At 45.6% G+C, this 24516-nt stretch overlaps 1 protein-coding gene across 1 annotated transcript in view; it reads left to right on the forward strand.

The window, feature by feature from the left end:
- The window catches only part of LOC307159795 (uncharacterized protein), a 75310-nt gene that overhangs the window by 21998 nt on the left and 28796 nt on the right, over positions 1-24516 (forward strand). Inside the window, exon 12 of the mRNA XM_079873409.1 lies at positions 8203-8375. Coding sequence (XP_079729535.1) covers positions 8203-8375 — 173 coding nt within the window. The remainder of the gene's footprint in view (positions 1-8202; positions 8376-24516) is intronic.

Genomic DNA, 24516 nt, shown 5'->3' on the forward strand with positions numbered 1-24516 from the left:
GAGCGGCTCAGTTTTTCTCCTCAGCAGAGCAAGAACTAATAGTCGAAGTTTATTCGGAATTTTAATGTTTAATCAAAACTCCAGAGAACACCTCAGAGTCTGCAAAAGCCAGGAGAGAGGGATGGCAAAAAGTAGCAGACAATTTAAATCCGTTAGAAGTGGCCATTTTAGATGGACTCTGATGAAGATGTAACTTTACATCGAAACTTTAGTCAAGTCATTGTTATGCACCTTAAATAAAAAATGTAATAAGTAGACATCTGTGCTGCACCGGTGATTCCCTTTTTGCTGCTCTGTTTTGTCCTGCCCTGGTTGCACCGGATTGTTGTGGATTACAGAAGCGCAGAGAACCTCCTTTTCAAGTGGCCATGTTAGATGGTTTTTATCACTTATTAGCCTATATTTTTGTATTTTAATAATTGCATTATTACTTTGTTCATTGTAATGTCAGAGTCACCACACTAGAACATGGGAACAAATAAAAGTGAAGTACAAACATATTCTACATAATGGTAATTTTTAGTTATATTATAGTCTCTTTTATAAAAGGCACTGTTAAATAAATGGTTGTCTGTTTACAAAAGCAATCAAGATATAGATCTTAGTAGCCTACACTGTAAAATAATTTTTGCTGCATTAAATTAAGGCCGTATAGTCATTTCAACTGTTAAATCTTGAGTAATGATGAATTGCTTTGACTTGTGAAAGTGAAAACTGATAAACTTATGTTAATGTAAACATATTTTGCCATGAGTTATTGATCACATTTTTCCCGAGTGTAGTTCATTATAATGACATTGTGTTTTCCTCTTTTGTGCACTTTTACATAATACACCAACACTTGTATCTGTTCCCAAGAAAGTGGTGGCTGAAATATGTGCAGTAAGTGGACATTTTCTAACTTTCCAAAGGAAAGAAAATATAAGACTTTGTAATGTCCATTTGTTTCCATTGCACTGGACAGTGAATAAACCCTCTCAGATAACTGTCATATGGAGGAACTAGCCTACCTGCAAGTGCATAAAGAACTTTACTTCATTTATACTTGTATGCTTTATGGCTGCAATATAAGTTGCAGGATTCCACATCTACAGAAAGGCCTACAGAAGAGTCTGCACACACAGAGGAGACATAGGCCTACAGGTGGGCAGTGTATAGACTGGGCATTCGATTAAATTTTCTTAGTCGATCGTCGGGAGAATTAACGATCGACTATTGATTAATCATTAATATTTTTATATTGAAATTCATTATTTCTTTAACTTTTTATAAATTAAAAATGCAATGAAAATACAAAAATACAGTTTGTTTGTCCTCGATGAGATCTTTATTACAAGAAGATCAACTTGTGGCAGTGAAACTGGACGTTCGGTAGACTTGAAGATGCCCTGCGGTGCTCTAGAACAGCGGAGCCTGCAGCTGCGAGCCGGCGTTCTTAAACAGAGACCCATGGCAACTTCATCCGTTCTCTGTGATCGGATAGAAACGCATTCGAGACGGATTTAAATCCGATCGCTCACACCACTTCAGGAGGAGATCTGAGACGCATTCCAGACGAAACTGGACAAGAGTAAATGCATCTGGTTTTTGAAACCACATATGTAAATTTGACTTATCCCAAAAATGCTAAGAAATAAACGTGTGAGAGCGTGTTATAGGCTATATGTCATGTTATAGCCAGATATGACGACGCTACTTCAACACGCATCACCACAGATGAGCATCTATTCATCAAGCCAATGTGCAAACTATCGCAAATCAAAGTGAAAGTCATTCATCAACACACAATCATCTGCATTAAAAGTAAAGAACCGAAATGATCTTACCAGGGCTGTTGCCGCATCTTGTTGCGGTCTTTGATTTAGAAATTTTCGCTGATGATCAATAAAATGCAGCTCATCAGTTGCTTTCGGTGACGTGCAACAATTTAAATATGCATATAGCGCGGGAATTCAAGATCGGATTTATATCCGTTTTGCAAAAACACATTTATGTGACCAGGTGTAAATGGAATCGTTTTGATAATTCAGATAGCTATCCGATCTGAGAAAACGCATGAAGTTCCCATAGAACTTCTGCACCAGTCTACTGATTTCTGTTGAGAAAGAAAAGCATGTTGACATGATCTGGGATCAGACGCGCCCGCTGGTGACAGCCAGTCCCGCCGCCGAAAACACCCGCTCTGAGGGGACTGACGTTGCCGGGATGCACAGGTACCTCCGCGCTAAAATTAATTCCATTGCTTCAAGACTCACACTACGCAACGCAACCTGCATTAGATTAATCGATAACAAATAAACGTGCTCGACGAAATTCTTAACGATCAATTATCGATCGTCGATTAATTATGCCCATCCCTAGTATAGACAACTTTTCCTTTTTATTTGTTGCATGAGGCATGTGTCCAATATCTCTTGTTGCAGGCACTTGACCACTGGCTTTTCTTTACAAAGAACAATTTAAATAAAACTCAAGGAACTAAGCATATTTGTCTTTTATTAAACATTTAATGAAAAGTGTTTTTTTGTGGCAATGTTGTGTAATATGGCACATGCAACAGTGTCACAGGCCCTGTCAGGTGTGCAACCCTCAGACTTCTCAGACACTGAAATCTTCCCTTTAGTTAGCCAAAGTTCATTTCATTGTGTGCCCTTGTTCTGGCTAGAGCTGCATTGTAACTGGTTTGGGTCAGGGAATGGGGTCATAAAACACCTGTCTGCAGGAACATGTCATAATCACCAGAACAATCCTTCCATCCACCATAGATAATTTTTCAAATTGCTTATCTGATCTGTCTCAGCTGCTCAGTGAACCCAAACAAACAGATGAATTAGAAGAACTAACTAGCACTATGAGCACCATTCTCTCTGGAAAATTGGATATTGTTGCACCCATTAGACTAAAAAAGGTCAGAGAGAAAAGTAAAACACCATGGTACAACAATACTATGTGTGTTTTAAAGAGAGAAACCCGTAATTTAGAGTGTAAATGGAAACAAACTAATTTAGAGGTTTTTAGAATCGCTTGGAAAGACCCTATGTCACGTTATAAAAAGGCCCTAAAAGCGGCCAGGGCTGAGCACCTCCGCAAACTAATAGAAAATAACCAAAACAATCCTAGGTTCTTATTTAACACCGTGGCTAGACTAACAAATAAACAGATGTCACCTGAACAAAATATCCCGTTACAGTTTAGTAGTAATGATTTCATGAAGTTAGAAAATAGAAAACATCAGAACCACAATTGTAAACATTCAATCCTCAATCGCGCCTTATAATTCAGCCTCAATTATCACCCTGCAAGAACAATTACAGTGCTTTACAACTATAGAACAAAAAGAGTTAAATAAACTTATCATTTCATCTAAAACAACAACATGTTTATTAGATCCTATACCAACTAAACTACTGAAAGAAGTGTTACCTATAGTGGAAGAGCCTCTCCTCAATATTATTAACTCATCTTTATCTTTAGGTTATGTTCCAAGAACATTTAAACTGGCAGTTATAAAACCACTCATTAAGAAACCACAATTAGACCCAAATAACCTAGCAAATTATAGACCCATTTCAAATCTTCCTTTTATGTCTAAAATACTAGAAAAAGTTGTATCCGCCCAACTGGGCTCTTTCTTGCAAGAAAATGACATCTATGAAAAGTTTCAGTCTGGATTCAGGCCGCACCATAGCACTGAAACTGCGCTCGTTAAAATCACAAATGATTTACTATTAGCTTCTGACCAAGGCTGTATCTCAATACTAGTTTTACTTGATCTTAGTGCTGCGTTCGATACTATAGATCACACAATACTCTTAGATCGACTACAAAATTATACTGGTGTTCAAGGACAAGCACTAAGCTGGTTCAGATCATACCTATCTGACCGCTATCATTTTGTTTATTTAAATGGAGAAAAATCGATCATAACTCCAGTAAACTATGGAGTGCCGCAGGGATCTGTGTTAGACCCTCTATTATTCTCAATATATATGCTGCCACTTGGAAATATTATAAGGAAACATGGAATTAGTTTCCATTGTTATGCTGATGACACTCAAATCTATATTTCATCAAGGCCGGATGAAAACGCTAAATTATCCAAATTGACAGAGTGTGTTAAAGATATAAAAGATTGGATGACGCGTAATTTTCTTTTATTAAATCCAGACAAGACAGAGGTACTAATCATCGGTTCAAAAAACCGCCCACAAAACCTCTCACAATACAACTTTAACATCGTAGGATGTCCTGTTACTTTATCCTCTACAGTAAAAGACCTGGGTGTTATACTCGACTGTAACCTGTCTTTTGAAAATCATATTTCATATGTTACAAGAACAGCCTTTTTCCACCTTAGAAACATTGCTAAGCTACGTAATATGCTATCGGTTTCTGATGCAGGAAAGTTAGTTCATGCATTCATGACCTCGAGACTAGATTACTGTAATGCTTTATTAGCTGGTTGTCCTGCATCCTCAATAAACAAGCTACAGTTAGTTCAAAATGCAGCCGCTAGAGTTCTTACTAGATCAAGAAAATATGATCATATAACACCGATTTTAACATCACTACATTGGTTACCTATAAAGTCACGTATTAATTACAAGGTATTGCTACTGACTTATAAAGCCCTAAACGGCTTAGCTCCAGTCTATTTAACAGATCTTCTATCGCCCTATAATCCATCGCGCTCTTTAAGATCACTAAATTCGAGGCTTTTGGTCATACCTAGGATATCCAGATCCACCAAAGGAGGGAGAGCATTTTCACATTTAGCTCCAAAACTCTGGAATAGTCTTCCTGATACTGTTCGTTGCTCAGACTCGCTCTCCCAGTTTAAAACTAGATTAAAGACGCATCTCTTCAGTCAGGCATTCATATAATACTTTTAATCTTACAGTTCAAACTACAACCCAGCCTCTAGTTCATAAACGCCAGAGGAGAACTGGCCCCGACTGAGCCCGGGTTCTCCCAAGGTTTTTTTTTCTCCATTAGGTCTCCTGATGGAGTTTTTCGGTTCCTTGCCACTGTTGCCTTTGGCTTGCTCAGTTGGGGATATTTGGGGATACTTAATTTAATTAATCAATCAACGATACTATTGATCAGCATTATCAAACGTGGACGTTTTACACTAGAAACAAACACTGATGTACTATTTTATTTAATACTGTGAAGCTGCTTTGATACAATCTGTATTGTGAAAAGCGCTATATAAATAAACTTGACTTGACTTTACCTATGAAAAAATGCAGTTCTGTTAGGATCAGCATAAGTGTATGTACAGTGAGCTTGATATTTAATTGTGGAACTTTCCTTACCACTTTCAAATAATGTGCATAAATGTGAATCTCTGAAAATTCTTAAGTCATGCACAGATCCTGGCCATTTTGCTTTCACATTTGTGATATGGAAGATTTTAGTCAACTGCCTTTTTTTTTTTATTTGATATAATATTACTAATCTGGAATATTAAGAATCACAATAGTAACTGGGCTGCACATTTACATTGTGAACCCCCTTTCTGTTCACATAATCCCCTTCATTGAGGCCTTGATGGCAGTCTATGGTCTAGCATATAGTCTATGGTACCAATCACGTAAGTGAAGCCTGAGTGACATGTGCTGTAATCGGCATGGTCATGATTGCATGATCTTCATAAAAAATTATGATCGCCTAAAAATAAAAAAATTAAAAACTGCTTTACAACATTGGGTCTTAAAGGGGTCATGCCATGTTTTTTTCTTTTCTTTTATTGTGTTCCCTTAGGTGCAATTATAGTATTACTATAGTTTTTTGGACAAAAAAACGTTTAAAATTGAGTGATTTATGACCTTTTCCCACCCTGTTTCTCATCCTCTGATTCAAACAGTCTGTTTTGGGGGTGTTTCCCCTTTAAGAGTTAGCTAAGCCATGGCTTCAGCCTACACCTTTTCGGTTACCATCTTTGTTTGTAATGAATTTTCTGTACATATATTCTGTCCTATGTTTTAGTAACCGAATAAACCTTCATTCATTCCTTCATTCATTCAAGAGTTCAGTGTTAACGCCCACTGTTATGATTGGCTAACGTCAGTGCCTATGCATCAATTGTTAACGCCCCCTTGTCAAAACGTGCGGATTTTGCGGAGCTGTGTTTACCGTTACCATAGTAACGGGTGATGCGTGCGAGGCGATGGCGATTGCAATCATAGATATCATATAAAGGCTAGATGTCTCGTCCGCGCTGCTGGCCAATGGAGCTCGACATCCGCACACGGCGGCCATCTTACGACAGGGTGCTCGCTCACTCATAACATGGTGCATGTACTTTTAAATAACCATAACTTGCTCAATTTTCTACCGATTTTCAAACGGTTTGGTTTGTTATAAACGTCAGAGATGTAGCTATTATACTGCATACATATGAATAATTATGTTCAAAATGTTTAAGCATTCAGAATTATAGCCACGTTAATAACGTTTGTAAGAAACCAAACCGTTTGTAAATCTGTCCAGATTTCAGCGAGATAAGAGGATTTGTGTGCGTGCTGCTCACTCACCTTAATTCACAGAGCCCTGTCCTAAGATGGCCGCCGGTGATGCCGGAAGTGACTCCGCCTTAAGACATCTAGCCTTTATATGATATCTATGATTGCAATGATGTTTGAGTCGGAATCAGAGGAAATGAACCATCAACACAACTAAGAATGCATCAGCCCGTCCACATAGAAAGTGTGAAACTATTTTGTCAGTTTGACAGCCTACATCTTTTAATAGCCTACAGGGCATGAAAACAATAAGTAGGTTAAACAAAGTAAAAACACGGTGATTATTCATAATGAATTAAACTGCAATTAACATTTTAAAAAAGTTTTAAGTTTTAAATAGCCTACATATACAGTTTGCGTCGTCGTTGTTGAGCCCAGAATAGTCCACACGGGTCCAAACAAAGGTTTTCTAGCAAAGCCAGCATTATACTGCGATTGTTCTCAACTGTCACTCATCCTTGAAATGTGGAGAACACACGCTTAAATTAACACTGCCGTGACTGGGACGTCCGCAAAAAATAAACTGCATCCATCTTCCCCTGACGTCTGGATCTTTCAGCAGTGTATATTATTCAAACATGTTGTTTGTCCACAGCCAGGAACAGCACATCTGCGTGACATCGCAATCTTCTTGTAAACAGACCCACTCGCTGCACGTCGACTGAACACATGTGAAGCGCGCGACAGATGCGATGATGAAATGAGGCGTAGTTATCTTGCGCTTGAAGCGTAGTTGTCTACGCTGGAGGCGGTCATATGCAAACGACTGGTACGTCACTTCGTACCGTGACGTCACTTCATACCATGGATCCAGAACGAGCTGTATTTAGAGCTTGATTAAATAAATGATTCGTTTATAATGGGGAGGACGTCTGAAGCTATGAAACTTGCAGGACGTTTTAATGGTACAAAGACCTCTTGTATACCAAAAGATCGAGGCAAATTTGGTTTCTCATGTCATGACCCCTTTAAGTGGCTTGGAAATGCCACAAAAAAACCTAAAACTGTTTTTTAAACCTAAAAGCGCCAGGTAAACTCCAAATGACATGACAGACAGCACTTTCCATCAAGTTCTCCGCATCTCCAATAGTGTAAAGGAAAGAGCCACTCGCAAATAATCTTAGGGCAATGCAAACAGTTTGTGCTGTAGTTAAAGCCCGACTCCGACAAGTCGAAAATAAATGTGCGTTTCCAACAAATGAATAATGTAAACGACAATCTCACGAGTCACAAGAAAAAAAAATATATCTCAGAAAGTGCACTATCGCGCTGCGCTGGACTTCCCGTATCAGCTCCGCTTATGAAGCCGCAGTCTAATCCTGTTTACATGAAATAAGCTGCTCCCGAGCAGGTTTAAGCCTGCGCACCTGTTGCTATGACAGCAAGTCCAGGATGAGCGTCGAAGAACCAAACTATCCAAGATCATGCCAAATCGTAAACATCTAAATCCAGCTATCTGAGTTAGCGACGTACGAAGAACGGGCCCCAGGTCTGATCTCAGTCTTATTTAGTGTGTGTGTTGCTACCTGTTCTGCCGTCCTGTGTATAATTACTAATAAACCTTCGTTGTGGAATTTTATCCTCGTTTCCGTCTGCCTTCCTGCAACCCACCGTGACACTCACCCTCATTTTGTTCCAAATGTAAGAATATTTCTCATGTCTATTTGCCTGTCAGAGTTGAAATGCAAGGAGCGGGAGCTTCAGATGTCTCTAGTGCTGCCCATGTCCTTCCTGGAGAATCTTCATGTCTCTGACCTCCAGCTGAATGATCCGGCATGCCCAGTGTTTTACAACACAACCCATGTGACCACCACCTTCTCTCTGACGAGCTGTGGAACCAAGAGAATGGTAGGAAATGTTCTCACTTGGTAGATAGATGTAGTTATTAGTGTCTTTGTATTTCTAGCAATAACGGTTAGGGTTATGGTTTATCTTTATATAACTTTATCCTGTATATTTTTTCTCTGTATATTTATCTTTGTAAATGCACTGAGCTGTTGGATGAAAACATGTCAGAGTTCTAGACCAACTTGGGATTTTTTTTTTGTGGTTATCCCAAAAATGAAAAATCTGCCATCATTTGCGCACTACCATGTTGTTACAAACATTTTTTTTTTTTTTGCTGCAACTCATAATGTAATAACTGCAAATAATGTAATAAGTATTAAATTAATATAATAAAATGTTCATAATTTAATGTTATATTTTTCACATAACATAATAGGAACATTTCTAGGAGAACTTTATTACATAATGAACACACTGTAGCACCTGTCAAAAGTTAACAATGTGATAGATGCACATAATGTATAAGCGAAAGATGTTTATAATATACTGTTTTTTTACAATCACTAGGACCAATTTCTCTACCTTTTTCAAAACTCTAAACACAGTGATCACAACATCAGCCTATGTGGGATAAACTGAGGATCATTTATCATTGCTTTGGCATTTTAGAATTACATGAATTATTTTACACAATCACCACCAAAACTCTAGGAATCTACATGCCAATCTACACGTTTACATACTCCTTTCGTTTTGTATTAAATTAGGTTTTGAACTTAAAACAGCAATTTGCTACATTTCTACAGTAATACAATATTGAAATATTAACCATATCTAAAAAAAATCAAATACTATCAAAGCAATTAGATGTAGAAGAACACCTACACAAGTGTTAGTCTTTCAGTTTCATTGCCATCTATAAAAAAACATGGACCATGTAACAAACTGCAGTGAATTCTTAACAGCAGTGAGTGTCATGCTTGTTTCGTAAAGAAATGTTACAAAAGAAAACATTGAATAACGAGTGTTCCCTTTCGATATGGTTCACTGGCGTTGCACCAGTTTTTAACTGACGCTTATGGGGGAAAACTCCTGTTTTCTCCAAATCCTGAAGCCTGATTGGTTCACGTCTGTGCAAGTGCAGAGACAAATGGCAATTAAGCCCGACTAAACCCACATAGCAAAATTTGTCTGGCCCACCTCTGGGCCTCATCCTTGCTTCAATTCTGGCCCAGTTCTGGCTGGGTCCCCGGCCCAAAACTGGCGCAATACACTGAAAACGGACAACTTCCTCTGGCCCAGATGTGGCCCACACCCTGTAAAATGACTCTCAGTTATTGATATGGCCCAGATGTGGCCCACACCCTGTAAAATGACTCTCAGTTATTGATATGGCCCAGGTCTGGCCCAGGCACTGTAAAATGACTCTCATTTATTGATATGGCCCAGGTCTGGCCCAGGCACTGTAAGACAGAACTGGCTGAGAGTCGGCTGGGTCCCCGGGCCAGATGTGGCCCAGAAACTGGCAGTGAAACACAAATTCAACCATTTAAAAAGATTAAGGGTTTTTATTATAAAATTAACAAATCCACTTTAACATAAGCATGTATTAACAATGAACAAATACATTATTAACATTTATTTACAACACAATTTTTAAACTACAAAATAATAAGTAAATTATATTTACTGTATATGATTAAAAGAAAAACATCACTCTTTCACACACAAACTATCTTTCACTCTCTTTAACACTAAATAAATTCCTTTTGCAAATGTCAAGTCACCATTAAATATATAGCGCTATATACAGTAATGACTGTTTCAAAGCAGCTTTACAGGGTTAAACAGGAAAATGATCAATGATGCAAACAGTTCAATTTGGCTGTAAAGCTGCTCTAAAAAGAAAATAGTGTCATTGTTCAGCTGAATTCAGTCCAGTGTTGATTCAGTTCTGTTCAATAACTGTATAAAGTATATCAATTATAAAAAGAGTTCATTTTCATTATTAAGCAGCTCTGCGGAAAACAGTGATGTCATCGTCCAGCTCTGTTCAGTTCTCATATAATGGTGTCAATGTAGGCAGATCAATACTATTAAGAATAAGTGTCCCCAACTAAGCAAGCCAGAGTCCATCAGTGACAGAATGGAGAAAGAAAAACAGGCTCAGTCGAAGGGCCAGTTCTCTTCTGATCAAACAACAAACATGGTGTATGTGTTATGATTCCAGGCCGCTTCACAAGTCAGATTGTGGATTGATATCATTCAGAGTATTTTATTCAGCATCTTTTGCTTGAAGGTTGGAAAAGATTACATCAAGGTAAAAGAGTAGCAAAACTCGAGAGCATGTAGATGTGAATTTGAGAACTTGTACAATAGATATTTGTACTTGTACAATAAAATTTACACTCACAGCTCCAATGTGAAAGAAGCTGGCCGTTGGGTCTGTGCGGAGGACTGGTCTGGCTGTCGTGGATCTGATCCGATGAATGTGTCGAGGACTGTTGTGTCAACGAGGTCTTCACGGCGTTTGTTTCTAGGTCTCATCTAGTTGTGATGTTCTCGTCTGGCATTCAGGGCTGTTTTGGTCATCTGAGGGTCCAGGTCCACTATCTGGTCTGGATATGGACTAGATCTGGCTGAATTCAGTAACCTTGGGATAAGACTGAGACAGAGAGACTAACATTAGCGTAGATGCCATTCTTCTTACGATGTAACAAGTACATTCAGTGTTATGGGAAGTGTTTACGGTTCTGGTTGACCGAATTTATGCAGCCTAACAATCCTTTAACAGATGTGAATTTTATAAATGTGAGAGTGTGTTATGTATATATAAATAGATTTAAACTCATCTTGTGTCTGCCCCTCGATCTGCTGCCAGTCCATGATCCCTCGATCTCCATCTCAGCAGCATTAGCTGTGAGGGTTTCTCTGAACTGCATCTTTAAAATAAAGGAATAGATATTGTGAGGTCAATATTACATCTTAAGCATTAGTTTAAGCACATAGGTTTAACAAATGTTGTTGCCAGAGTTCACACAGCAGTTTAAAATATCGGTAACACTTTACAATGGTCTCAATTGTTAAAATTAGGCTAGTTAATGTGTTAACTAACATTACCAATGAACAATACATTTGTTACAGTATTTATTAATCTGTTAACATTAGTTAATAAAAATACAATAAAAATGTATAATAAAAATTAGTTCACAGTGCATTAACTAATCTTAACAAATACAACTTTTGATTTTAATCATGCATTAGCAAATGTCAAAATGAAAATGAACTAAGATTAATAAATGCTTAAGTATTGTGCATTCTTAGTCCATCTTAACTAATGTAATAGTTAAACCTACATTAACGTTTAAACCTACATTACATTTTTCTTTAACTCTAAAATGCACCTGCTCTAAAGCAGATTACGCAATAAATAAATCAAATAAAGCAGATTACGCTACATTCAAGAACACAAGACGTGCCAAAGACAATGAATTAAGAAGCTGCACTTATTTAGCAGATTCTCTTATGTATCTATAACGCTTTTCCGTTTCGGAGTTCCCCACAGGAGTGTTAAAACCAAATAAATCTTATTTTTTATTTCAGATTGTATCCTACACGTTGTATCCGCGGGTGTAGGCTAGTAGGCTACACTGTGGTCAATGTAGTTCGATTCACAAATAAATGACTCTTTTGAGAGGTTAGTGAATCAAATCAGAAAGAGTCGCCTGTATAGAGAACTATGGCGCCGAAAGCGTAGTCCGACTCCTATGATTCGACTCCTATGAACTAATCACTCGTTGAAAAAGACGAATTGACTGACTAAATTTGAGCACAGGAATATAACTCAATATCATTTCATTAGCCAAAATCTGCACTGGATACAGCACAGCAGTTTTTCTAATAAAAACCCTAAAATTTATCCTAAAAAGAGACCGTAGCTCATCAACACTCTCTCCGGGACCGAATGGATATTCTAAAGTAGCCTAACGTATTATCATCGTAAACATCTGATCTAACGTTAGATATAAATATATATATATATAAAAACACTATATTTATCTTGACAATTAATACATCAAACAGCACTATAACAACAAATTAATTAAATTACTTACTCGTTTTTTCAGATGAATGATTCCTCTCGAAACGTTGGTCTGCGTCTGCAGCCTGCAGCAGGATCTTCCTCAGGACTTAAATTAACCGCCAAAACCTTTTTTCAAGTGGCCCGCTTGTGACAAAACGAACTCGGGCCGATGGTAAATACACACAGCTATACCGTAAGTTATAGCGCGAGTACAACTGCTTTTAGCCGACACTGGCCCTTCACAAAACGCTGTATATGAGCCAGCGCGAGTACAACCGCTTTTAGCCGACACTGGCCCTTCACAAAACGCCGTATATGAGCCAGCGCGAGTACAACCGCTTTTAGCCGACACTGGCCCTTCACAAAACGCCGTATATGAGCCAGCGCGAGTACAACCGCTTTTAGCCGACACTGGCCCTTCACAAAACGCTGTATATGAGCCAGCGCGAGTACAACCGCTTTTAGCCGACACTGGCCCTTCATAAAACGCTGTATATGAGCCAGCGCGAGTACAACTGCTTTTAGCCGACACTGGCCCTTCACAAAACGCCGTATATGAGCCAGCGCGAGTACAACCGCTTTTAGCCGACACTGGCCCTTCACAAAACGCCGTATATGAGCCAGCGCGAGTACAACTGCTTTTAGCCGACACTGGCCCTTCACAAAACGCCGTATATGAGCCAGCGCGAGTACAACTGCTTTTAGCCGACACTGGCCCTTCACAAAACGCTGTATATGAGCCAGCGCGAGTACAACCGCTTTTAGCCGACACTGGCCCTTCACAAAACGCCGTATATGAGCCAGCGCGAGTACAACCGCTTTTAGCCGACACTGGCCCTTCACAAAACGCCGTATATGAGCCAGCGCGAGTACAACCGCTTTTAGCCGACACTGGCCCTTCACAAAACGCCGTATATGAGCCAGCGCGAGTACAACCGCTTTTAGCCGACACAGGCCCTTCACAAAACGCCGTATATGAGCCAGCGCGAGTACCACCGCTTTTAGCCGACACTGGCCCTTCACAAAACGCCGTATATGAGCCAGCGCGAGTACAACCGCTTTTAGCCGACACTGGCCCTTCACAAAACGCTGTATATGAGCCAGCGCGAGTACAACCGCTTTTAGCCGACACTGGCCCTTCACAAAACGCTGTATATGAGCCAGCGCGAGTACAACCGCTTTTAGCCGACACTGGCCCTTCACAAAACGCCGTATATGAGCCAGCGCGAGTACAACCGCTTTTAGCCGACACTGGCCCTTCATAAAACGCTGTATATGAGCCAGCGCGAGTACAACCGCTTTTAGCCGACACTGGCCCTTCACAAAACGCCGTATATGAGCCAGCGCGAGTACAACTGCTTTTAGCCGACACTGGCCCTTCACAAAACGCCGTATATGAGCCAGCGCGAGTACAACTGCTTTTAGCCGACACTGGCCCTTCACAAAACGCCGTATATGAGCCAGCGCGAGTACAACCGCTTTTAGCCGACACTGGCCCTTCACAAAACGCTGTATATGAGCCAGCGCGAGTACAACTGCTTTTAGCCGACACTGGCCCTTCACAAAACGCCGTATATGAGCCAGCGCGAGTACAACCGCTTTTAGCCGACACTGGCCCTTCACAAAACGCCGTATATGAGCCAGCGCGAGTACAACCGCTTTTAGCCGACACTGGCCCCTTCACAAAACGCTGTATATGAGCCAGCGCGAGTACAACTGCTTTTAGCCGACACTGGCCCTTCACAAAACGCCGTATATGAGCCAGCGCGAATACAACCGCTTTTAGCCGACACTGGCCCTTCACAAAACGCCGTATATGAGCCAGCGCGAGTACAACCGCTTTTAGCCGACACTGGCCCTTCACAAAACGCCGTATATGAGCCAGCGCGAGTACAACCGCTTTTAGCCGACACTGGCCCTTCACAAAACGCCGTATATGAGCCAGCGCGAATACAACCGCTTTTAGCCGACACTGGCCCTTCACAAAACGCCGTATATGAGCCAGCGCGAGTACCACTGCTTTTAGCCGACACTGGCCCTTCACAAAACGCCGTATATGAGCCAGCGCGAGTACAACCGCTTTTAGCCGACACTGGCCCTTCACAAAACGCCGTATATGAGCCAGCGCGAGTACAACCGCTTTTAGCCGACACTGGCCCTTCACAAAACGCCGTATATGAGCCAGCGCGAGTACAACCGCTTTTAGCCGACACTGGCCCTTCACAAAACGCCGTATATGAGCCAGCGCGAGTACAACTGCTTTTAGCCGACACTGGCCCTTCACAAAACGCCGTATATGAGCCAGCGCGAGTACAACCGCTTTTAGCCGACACTGGCCCTTCACAAAACGCCGTATATGAGCCAGCGCGAGTACAACCGCTTTTAGCCGACACTGGCCCTTCACAAAACGCCGTATATGAGCCAGCGCGAGTACAACTGCTTTTAGCCGACACTGGCCCTTCACAAAACGCCGTATATGAGCCAGCGCGAGTACAACCGCTTTTAGCCGACACTGGCCCTTCACAAAACGCCGTATATGAGCCAGCGCGAGTACAACCGCTTTTAGCCGACACTGGCCCTTCACAAAACGCCGTATATGAGCCAGCGCGAGTACAACCGCTTTTAGCCGACACTGGCCCTTCACAAAACGCCGTATATGAGCCAGCGCGAGTACAACTGCTTTTAGCCGACACTGGCCCTTCACAAAACGCCGTATATGAGCCAGCGCGAGTACAACTGCTTTTAGCCGACACTGGCCCTTCACAAAACGCCGTATATGAGCCAGCGCGAGTACAACCGCTTTTAGCCGACACTGGCCCTTCACAAAACGCCGTATATGAGCCAGCGCGAGTACAACTGCTTTTAGCCGACACTGGCCCTTCACAAAACGCCGTATATGAGCCAGCGCGAGTACAACTGCTTTTAGCCGACACTGGCCCTTCACAAAACGCCGTATATGAGCCAGCGCGAGTACCACTGCTTTTAGCCGACACTGGCCCTTCACAAAATGCTGTATATGAGCCAGCGCGAGTACAACCGCTTTTAGCCGACACTGGCCCTTCACAAAACGCTGTATATGAGCCAGCGCGAGTACAACCGCTTTTAGCCGACACTGGCCCTTCACAAAACGCCGTATATGAGCCAGCGCGAGTACAACCGCTTTTAGCCGACACTGGCCCTTCACAAAACGCTGTATATGAGCCAGCGCGAGTACAACTGCTTTTAGCCGACACTGGCCCTTCACAAAACGCCGTATATGAGCCAGCGCTAGTACAACTGCTTTTAGCCGACACTGGCCCTTCACAAAACGCCGTATATGAGCCAGCGCGAGTACAACTGCTTTTAGCCGACACTGGCCCTTCACAAAACGCCGTATATGAGCCAGCGCGAGTACAACAGCTTTTAGCCGACACTGGCCCTTCACAAAACGCCGTATATGAGCCAGCGCGAGTACAACTGCTTTTAGCCGACACTGGCCCTTCACAAAACGCCGTATATGAGCCAGCGCGAGTACAACCGCTTTTAGCCGACACTGGCCCTTCACAAAACGCCGTATATGAGCCAGCGCGAGTACAACCGCTTTTAGCCGACACTGGCCCTTCATAAAACGCTGTATATGAGCCAGCGCGAGTACAACCGCTTTTAGCCGACACTGGCCCTTCACAAAACGCCGTATATGAGCCAGCGCGAGTACAACTGCTTTTAGCCGACACTGGCCCTTCACAAAACGGCGTATATGAGCCAGCGCGAGTACAACTGCTTTTAGCCGACACTGGCCCTTCACAAAACGCCGTATATGAGCCAGCGCGAGTACAACAGCTTTTAGCCGACACTGGCCCTTCACAAAACGCCGTATATGAGCCAGCGCGAGTACAACCGCTTTTAGCCGACACTGGCCCTTCACAAAACGGCGTATATGAGCCAGCGCGAGTACAACTGCTTTTAGCCGACACTGGCCCTTCACAAAACGCCGTATATGAGCCAGCGCGAGTACAACCGCTTTTAGCCGACACTGGCCCTTCACAAAACGCCGTATATGAGCCAGCGCGAGTACAACCGCTTTTAGCCGACACTGGCCCTTCACAAAACGCCGTATATGAGCCAGCGCGAGTACAACCGCTTTTAGCCGACACTGGCCCTTCACAAAACGCCGTATATGAGCCAGCGCGAGTACAACCGCTTTTAGCCGACACTGGCCCTTCACAAAACGCCGTATATGAGCCAGCGCGAGTACAACAGCTTTTAGCCGACACTGGCCCTTCACAAAACGCCGTATATGAGCCAGCGCGAGTACAACCGCTTTTAGCCGACACTGGCCCTTCACAAAACGCCGTATATGAGCCAGCGCGAGTACAACAGCTTTTAGCCGACACTGGCCCTTCACAAAACGCCGTATATGAGCCAGCGCGAGTACAACCGCTTTTAGCCGACACTGGCCCTTCACAAAACGCCGTATATGAGCCAGCGCGAGTACAACCGCTTTTAGCCGACACTGGCCCTTCACAAAACGCCGTATATGAGCCAGCGCGAGTACAACAGCTTTTAGCCGACACTGGCCCTTCACAAAACGCCGTATATGAGCCAGCGCGAGTACAACCGCTTTTAGCCGACACTGGCCCTTCACAAAACGCCGTATATGAGCCAGCGCGAGTACAACCGCTTTTAGCCGACACTGGCCCTTCACAAAACGCCGTATATGAGCCAGCGCGAGTACCACTGCTTTTAGCCGACACTGGCCCTTCACAAAACGCCGTATATGAGCCAGCGCGAGTACAACCGCTTTTAGCCGACACTGGCCCTTCACAAAACGCCGTATATGAGCCAGCGCGAGTACAACCGCTTTTAGCCGACACTGGCCCTTCACAAAACGCCGTATATGAGCCAGCGCGAGTACAACCGCTTTTAGCCGACACTGGCCCTTCACAAAACGCCGTATATGAGCCAGCGCGAGTACAACTGCTTTTAGCCGACACTGGCCCTTCACAAAACGCCGTATATGAGCCAGCGCGAGTACAACTGCTTTTAGCCGACACTGGCCCTTCACAAAACGCCGTATATGAGCCAGCGCGAGTACAACCGCTTTTAGCCGACACTGGCCCTTCACAAAACGCCGTATATGAGCCAGCGCGAGTACAACTGCTTTTAGCCGACACTGGCCCTTCACAAAACGCCGTATATGAGCCAGCGCGAGTACAACTGCTTTTAGCCGACACTGGCCCTTCACAAAACGCCGTATATGAGCCAGCGCGAGTACAACCGCTTTTAGCCGACACTGGCCCTTCACAAAACGCCGTATATGAGCCAGCGCGAGTACAACCGCTTTTAGCCGACACTGGCCCTTCACAAAACGCCGTATATGAGCCAGCGCGAGTACAACTGCTTTTAGCCGACACTGGCCCTTCACAAAACGCCGTATATGAGCCAGCGCGAGTACAACTGCTTTTAGCCGACACTGGCCCTTCACAAAACGCCGTATATGAGCCAGCGCGAGTACAACCGCTTTTAGCCGACACTGGCCCTTCACAAAACGCCGTATATGAGCCAGCGCGAGTACAACCGCTTTTAGCCGACACTGGCCCTTCACAAAACGCCGTATATGAGCCAGCGCGAGTACAACTGCTTTTAGCCGACACTGGCCCTTCACAAAACGCTGTATATGAGCCAGCGCGAGTACAACCGCTTTTAGCCGACACTGGCCCTTCACAAAACGCCGTATATGAGCCAGCGCGAGTACAACCGCTTTTAGCCGACACTGGCCCTTCACAAAACGCCGTATATGAGCCAGCGCGAGTACAACAGCTTTTAGCCGACACTGGCCCTTCACAAAACGCCGTATATGAGCCAGCGCGAGTACAACCGCTTTTAGCCGACACTGGCCCTTCACAAAACGCTGTATATGAGCCAGCGCGAGTACAACCGCTTTTAGCCGACACTGGCCCTTCACAAAACGCCGTATATGAGCCAGCGCGAGTACAACTGCTTTTAGCCGACACTGGCCCTTCATAAAACGCCGTATATGAGCCAGCGCGAGTACAACTGCTTTTAGCCGACACTGGCCCTTCACAAAACGCCGTATATGAGCCAGCGCGAGTACAACTGCTTTTAGCCGACACTGGCCCTTCATAAAACGCCGTATATGAGCCAGCGCGAGTACAACCGCTTTTAGCCGACACTGGCCCTTCATAAAACGCTGTATATGAGCCAGCGCGAGTACAACCGCTTTTAGCCGACACTGGCCCTTCATAAAAAGCCGTATATGAGCCAGCGCGAGTACAACTGCTTTTAGCCGACACTGGCCCTTCACAAAACGCCGTATATGAGCCAGCGCGAGTACAACCGCTTTTAGCCGACACTGGCCCTTCACAAAACGCCGTATATGAGCCAGCGCGAGTACAACTGCTTTTAGCCGACACTGGCCCTTCACAAAACGCCGTATATGAGCCAGCGCGAGTACAACTGCTTTTAGCCGACACTGGCCCTTCACAAAACGCCGTATATGAGCCAGCGCGAGTACAACTGCTTTTAGCCGACACTGGCCCTTCACAAAACGCCGTATATGAGCCAGCGCTAGTACAACAGCTTTTAGCCGACACTGGCCCTTCACAAAACGCCGTATATGAGCCAGCGCGAGTACAACAGCTTTTAGCCGACACTGGCCCTTCACAAAACGCCGTATATGAGCCAGCGCTAGTACAACAGCTTTTAGCCGACACTGGCCCTTCACAAAACGCCGTATATGAGCCAGCGCTAGTACAACTGCTTTTAGCCGACACTGGCCCTTCACAAAACGCCGTATATGAGCCAGCGCGAGTACAACCGCTTTTAGCCGACACTGGCCCTTCACAAAACGCCGTATATGAGCCAGCGCGAGTACAACAGCTTTTAGCCGACACTGGCCCTTCACAAAACGCCGTATATGAGCCAGCGCGAGTACAACCGCTTTTAGCCGACACTGGCCCCTCATAAAACGCCGTATATGAGCCAGCGCGAGTACAACTGCTTTTAGCCGACACTGGCCCTTCACAAAACGCCGTATATGAGCCAGCGCGAGTACAACTGCTTTTAGCCGACACTGGCCCTTCACAAAACGCCGTATATGAGCCAGCGCGAGTACAACTGCTTTTAGCCGACACTGGCCCTTCACAAAACGCCGTATATGAGCCAGCGCGAGTACAACTGCTTTTAGCCGACACTGGCCCTTCACAAAACGCCGTATATGAGCCAGCGCTAGTACAACAGCTTTTAGCCGACACTGGCCCTTCACAAAACGCCGTATATGAGCCAGCGCGAGTACAACTGCTTTTAGCCGACACTGGCCCTTCATAAAACGCCGTATATGAGCCAGCGCGAGTACAACCGCTTTTAGCCGACACTGGCCCTTCACAAAACGCCGTATATGAGCCAGCGCGAGTACAACCGCTTTTAGCCGACACTGGCCCTTCACAAAACGCCGTATATGAGCCAGCGCGAGTACAACCGCTTTTAGCCGACACTGGCCCTTCACAAAACGCCGTATATGAGCCAGCGCGAGTACAACCGCTTTTAGCCGACACTGGCCCTTCACAAAACGCCGTATATGAGCCAGCGCGAGTACAACTGCTTTTAGCCGACACTGGCCCTTCACAAAACGCCGTATATGAGCCAGCGCGAGTACAACTGCTTTTAGCCGACACTGGCCCTTCACAAAACGCCGTATATGAGCCAGCGCGAGTACAACTGCTTTTAGCCGACACTGGCCCTTCACAAAACGCCGTATATGAGCCAGCGCGAGTACAACCGCTTTTAGCCGACACTGGCCCTTCACAAAACGCCGTATATGAGCCAGCGCGAGTACAACCGCTTTTAGCCGACACTGGCCCTTCACAAAACGCCGTATATGAGCCAGCGCGAGTACAACCGCTTTTAGCCGACACTGGCCCTTCACAAAACGCCGTATATGAGCCAGCGCGAGTACAACCGCTTTTAGCCGACACTGGCCCTTCACAAAACGCCGTATATGAGCCAGCGCGAGTACAACTGCTTTTAGCCGACACTGGCCCTTCACAAAACGCCGTATATGAGCCAGCGCGAGTACAACTGCTTTTAGCCGACACTGGCCCTTCACAAAACGCCGTATATGAGCCAGCGCGAGTACAACTGCTTTTAGCCGACACTGGCCCTTCACAAAACGCCGTATATGAGCCAGCGCGAGTACAACTGCTTTTAGCCGACACTGGCCCTTCATAAAACGCCGTATATGAGCCAGCGCGAGTACAACCGCTTTTAGCCGACACTGGCCCTTCATAAAACGCTGTATATGAGCCAGCGCGAGTACAACCGCTTTTAGCCGACACTGGCTCTTCATAAAACGCCGTATATGAGCCAGCGCGAGTACAACTGCTTTTAGCCGACACTGGCCCTTCACAAAACGCCGTATATGAGCCAGCGCGAGTACAACCGCTTTTAGCCGACACTGGCCCTTCACAAAACGCCGTATATGAGCCAGCGCGAGTACAACTGCTTTTAGCCGACACTGGCCCTTCACAAAACGCCGTATATGAGCCAGCGCGAGTACAACTGCTTTTAGCCGACACTGGCCCTTCACAAAACGCCGTATATGAGCCAGCGCGAGTACAACTGCTTTTAGCCGACACTGGCCCTTCACAAAACGCCGTATATGAGCCAGCGCGAGTACAACTGCTTTTAGCCGACACTGGCCCTTCACAAAACGCCGTATATGAGCCAGCGCGAGTACAACTGCTTTTAGCCGACACTGGCCCTTCATAAAACGCCGTATATGAGCCAGCGCGAGTACAACCGCTTTTAGCCGACACTGGCCCTTCATAAAACGCTGTATATGAGCCAGCGCGAGTACAACCGCTTTTAGCCGACACTGGCCCTTCATAAAAAGCCGTATATGAGCCAGCGCGAGTACAACTGCTTTTAGCCGACACTGGCCCTTCACAAAACGCCGTATATGAGCCAGCGCGAGTACAACCGCTTTTAGCCGACACTGGCCCTTCACAAAACGCCGTATATGAGCCAGCGCGAGTACAACCGCTTTTAGCCGACACTGGCCCTTCACAAAACGCCGTATATGAGCCAGCGCGAGTACAACTGCTTTTAGCCGACACTGGCCCTTCACAAAACGCCGTATATGAGCCAGCGCGAGTACAACCGCTTTTAGCCGACACTGGCCCTTCACAAAACGCCGTATATGAGCCAGCGCGAGTACAACCGCTTTTAGCCGACACTGGCCCTTCACAAAACGCCGTATATGAGCCAGCGCGAGTACAACTGCTTTTAGCCGACACTGGCCCTTCACAAAACGCTGTATATGAGCCAGCGCGAGTACAACTGCTTTTAGCCGACACTGGCCCTTCACAAAACGCCGTATATGAGCCAGCGCGAGTACAACTGCTTTTAGCCGACACTGGCCCTTCACAAAACGCCGTATATGAGCCAGCGCGAGTACAACCGCTTTTAGCCGACACTGGCCCTTCACAAAACGCCGTATATGAGCCAGCGCGAGTACAACTGCTTTTAGCCGACACTGGCCCTTCACAAAACGCCGTATATGAGCCAGCGCGAGTACAACCGCTTTTAGCCGACACTGGCCCTTCATAAAACGCCGTATATGAGCCAGCGCGAGTACAACCGCTTTTAGCCGACACTGGCCCTTCACAAAACGCCGTATATGAGCCAGCGCGAGTACAACTGCTTTTAGCCGACACTGGCCCTTCATAAAACGCCGTATATGAGCCAGCGCGAGTACAACCGCTTTTAGCCGACACTGGCCCTTCACAAAACGCCGTATATGAGCCAGCGCGAGTACAACTGCTTTTAGCCGACACTGGCCCTTCACAAAACGCCGTATATGAGCCAGCGCGAGTACCACTGCTTTTAGCCGACACTGGCCCTTCACAAAACGCCGTATATGAGCCAGCGCGAGTACAACTGCTTTTAGCCGACACTGGCCCTTCACAAAACGGCGTATATGAGCCAGCGCGAGTACAACCGCTTTTAGCCGACACTGGCCCTTCACAAAACGCCGTATATGAGCCAGCGCGAGTACAACTGCTTTTAGCCGACACTGGCCCTTCACAAAACGCCGTATATGAGCCAGCGCGAGTACAACCGCTTTTAGCCGACACTGGCCCTTCACAAAACGCCGTATATGAGCCAGCGCGAGTACAACAGCTTTTAGCCGACACTGGCCCTTCACAAAACGCCGTATATGAGCCAGCGCGAGTACAACCGCTTTTAGCCGACACTGGCCCTTCACAAAACGCCGTATATGAGCCAGCGCGAGTACAACTGCTTTTAGCCGACACTGGCCCTTCACAAAACGCCGTATATGAGCCAGCGCGAGTACAACCGCTTTTAGCCGACACTGGCCCTTCACAAAACGCCGTATATGAGCCAGCGCGAGTACAACCGCTTTTAGCCGACACTGGCCCTTCACAAAACGCCGTATATGAGCCAGCGCGAGTACAACCGCTTTTAGCCGACACTGGCCCTTCACAAAACGCCGTATATGAGCCAGCGCGAGTACAACCGCTTTTAGCCGACACTGGCCCTTCACAAAACGCCGTATATGAGCCAGCGCGAGTACAACCGCTTTTAGCCGACACTGGCCCTTCACAAAACGCCGTATATGAGCCAGCGCGAGTACAACTGCTTTTAGCCGACACTGGCCCTTCACAAAACGCCGTATATGAGCCAGCGCGAGTACCACTGCTTTTAGCCGACACTGGCCCTTCACAAAACGCCGTATATGAGCCAGCGCGAGTACAACTGCTTTTAGCCGACACTGGCCCTTCACAAAACGCCGTATATGAGCCAGCGCGAGTACAACTGCTTTTAGCCGACACTGGCCCTTCACAAAACGCCGTATATGAGCCAGCGCGAGTACAACTGCTTTTAGCCGACACTGGCCCTTCACAAAACGCCGTATATGAGCCAGCGCGAGTACAACCGCTTTTAGCCGACACTGGCCCTTCACAAAACGCCGTATATGAGCCAGCGCGAGTACAACCGCTTTTAGCCGACACTGGCCCTTCACAAAACGCCGTATATGAGCCAGCGCGAGTACAACCGCTTTTAGCCGACACTGGCCCTTCACAAAACGGCGTATATGAGCCAGCGCGAGTACAACTGCTTTTAGCCGACACTGGCCCTTCACAAAACGGCGTATATGAGCCAGCGCGAGTACCACCGCTTTTAGCCGACACTGGCCCTTCACAAAACGCCGTATATGAGCCAGCGCGAGTACAACCGCTTTTAGCCGACACTGGCCCTTCACAAAACGGCGTATATGAGCCAGCGCGAGTACAACTGCTTTTAGCCGACACTGGCCCTTCACAAAACGCCGTATATGAGCCAGCTCGAGTACAACTGCTTTTAGCCGACACTGGCCCTTCACAAAACGCCGTATATGAGCCAGCGCGAGTACAACTGCTTTTAGCCGACACTGGCCCTTCACAAAACGCCGTATATGAGCCAGCGCGAGTACAACTGCTTTTAGCCGACACTGGCCCTTCACAAAACGCCGTATATGAGCCAGCGCGAGTACAACTGCTTTTAGCCGACACTGGCCCTTCACAAAACGCCGTATATGAGCCAGCGCGAGTACAACTGCTTTTAGCCGACACTGGCCCTTCACAAAACGCCGTATATGAGCCAGCGCGAGTACAACCGCTTTTAGCCGACACTGGCCCTTCACAAAACGCCGTATATGAGCCAGTGCGAGTACAACTGCTTTTAGCCGACACTGGCCCTTCATAAAAAGCCGTATGTCAGCCAGAGGTGTTGTGTACACAGTCGGCACGACTCTGGCCCATTATCTTTTCACCGATGCCGACACTGAGCCGACAGTAACGCATTTCAGCCGGAATCGGCCCAAATGTGCTTGCTATCTGGGAATGGAAGGGGTCGGCTGCTTAAATAGGCTACAGAAATGTCAGATCTCGTGAGAATCTTTCTCCTACAGCGCGAAGATCATCTCGCTGCTCCGAAGAAGACTAAAGCCTCTCTACTTGCCTCTTCCCGCCATCGACGAGCCTCGCAGCGAATTAAACGTTCTTTAACCCTCTGGGGTCTGAGGTGTTTTCTGGGCCTGGAGGTGTTCTGACATGC

The sequence above is a fragment of the Squalius cephalus genome, assembly GCF_949319135.1.
Source record: "Squalius cephalus genome assembly, chromosome: 6".
NCBI classification, from domain to species: domain Eukaryota; kingdom Metazoa; phylum Chordata; class Actinopteri; order Cypriniformes; family Leuciscidae; genus Squalius; species Squalius cephalus.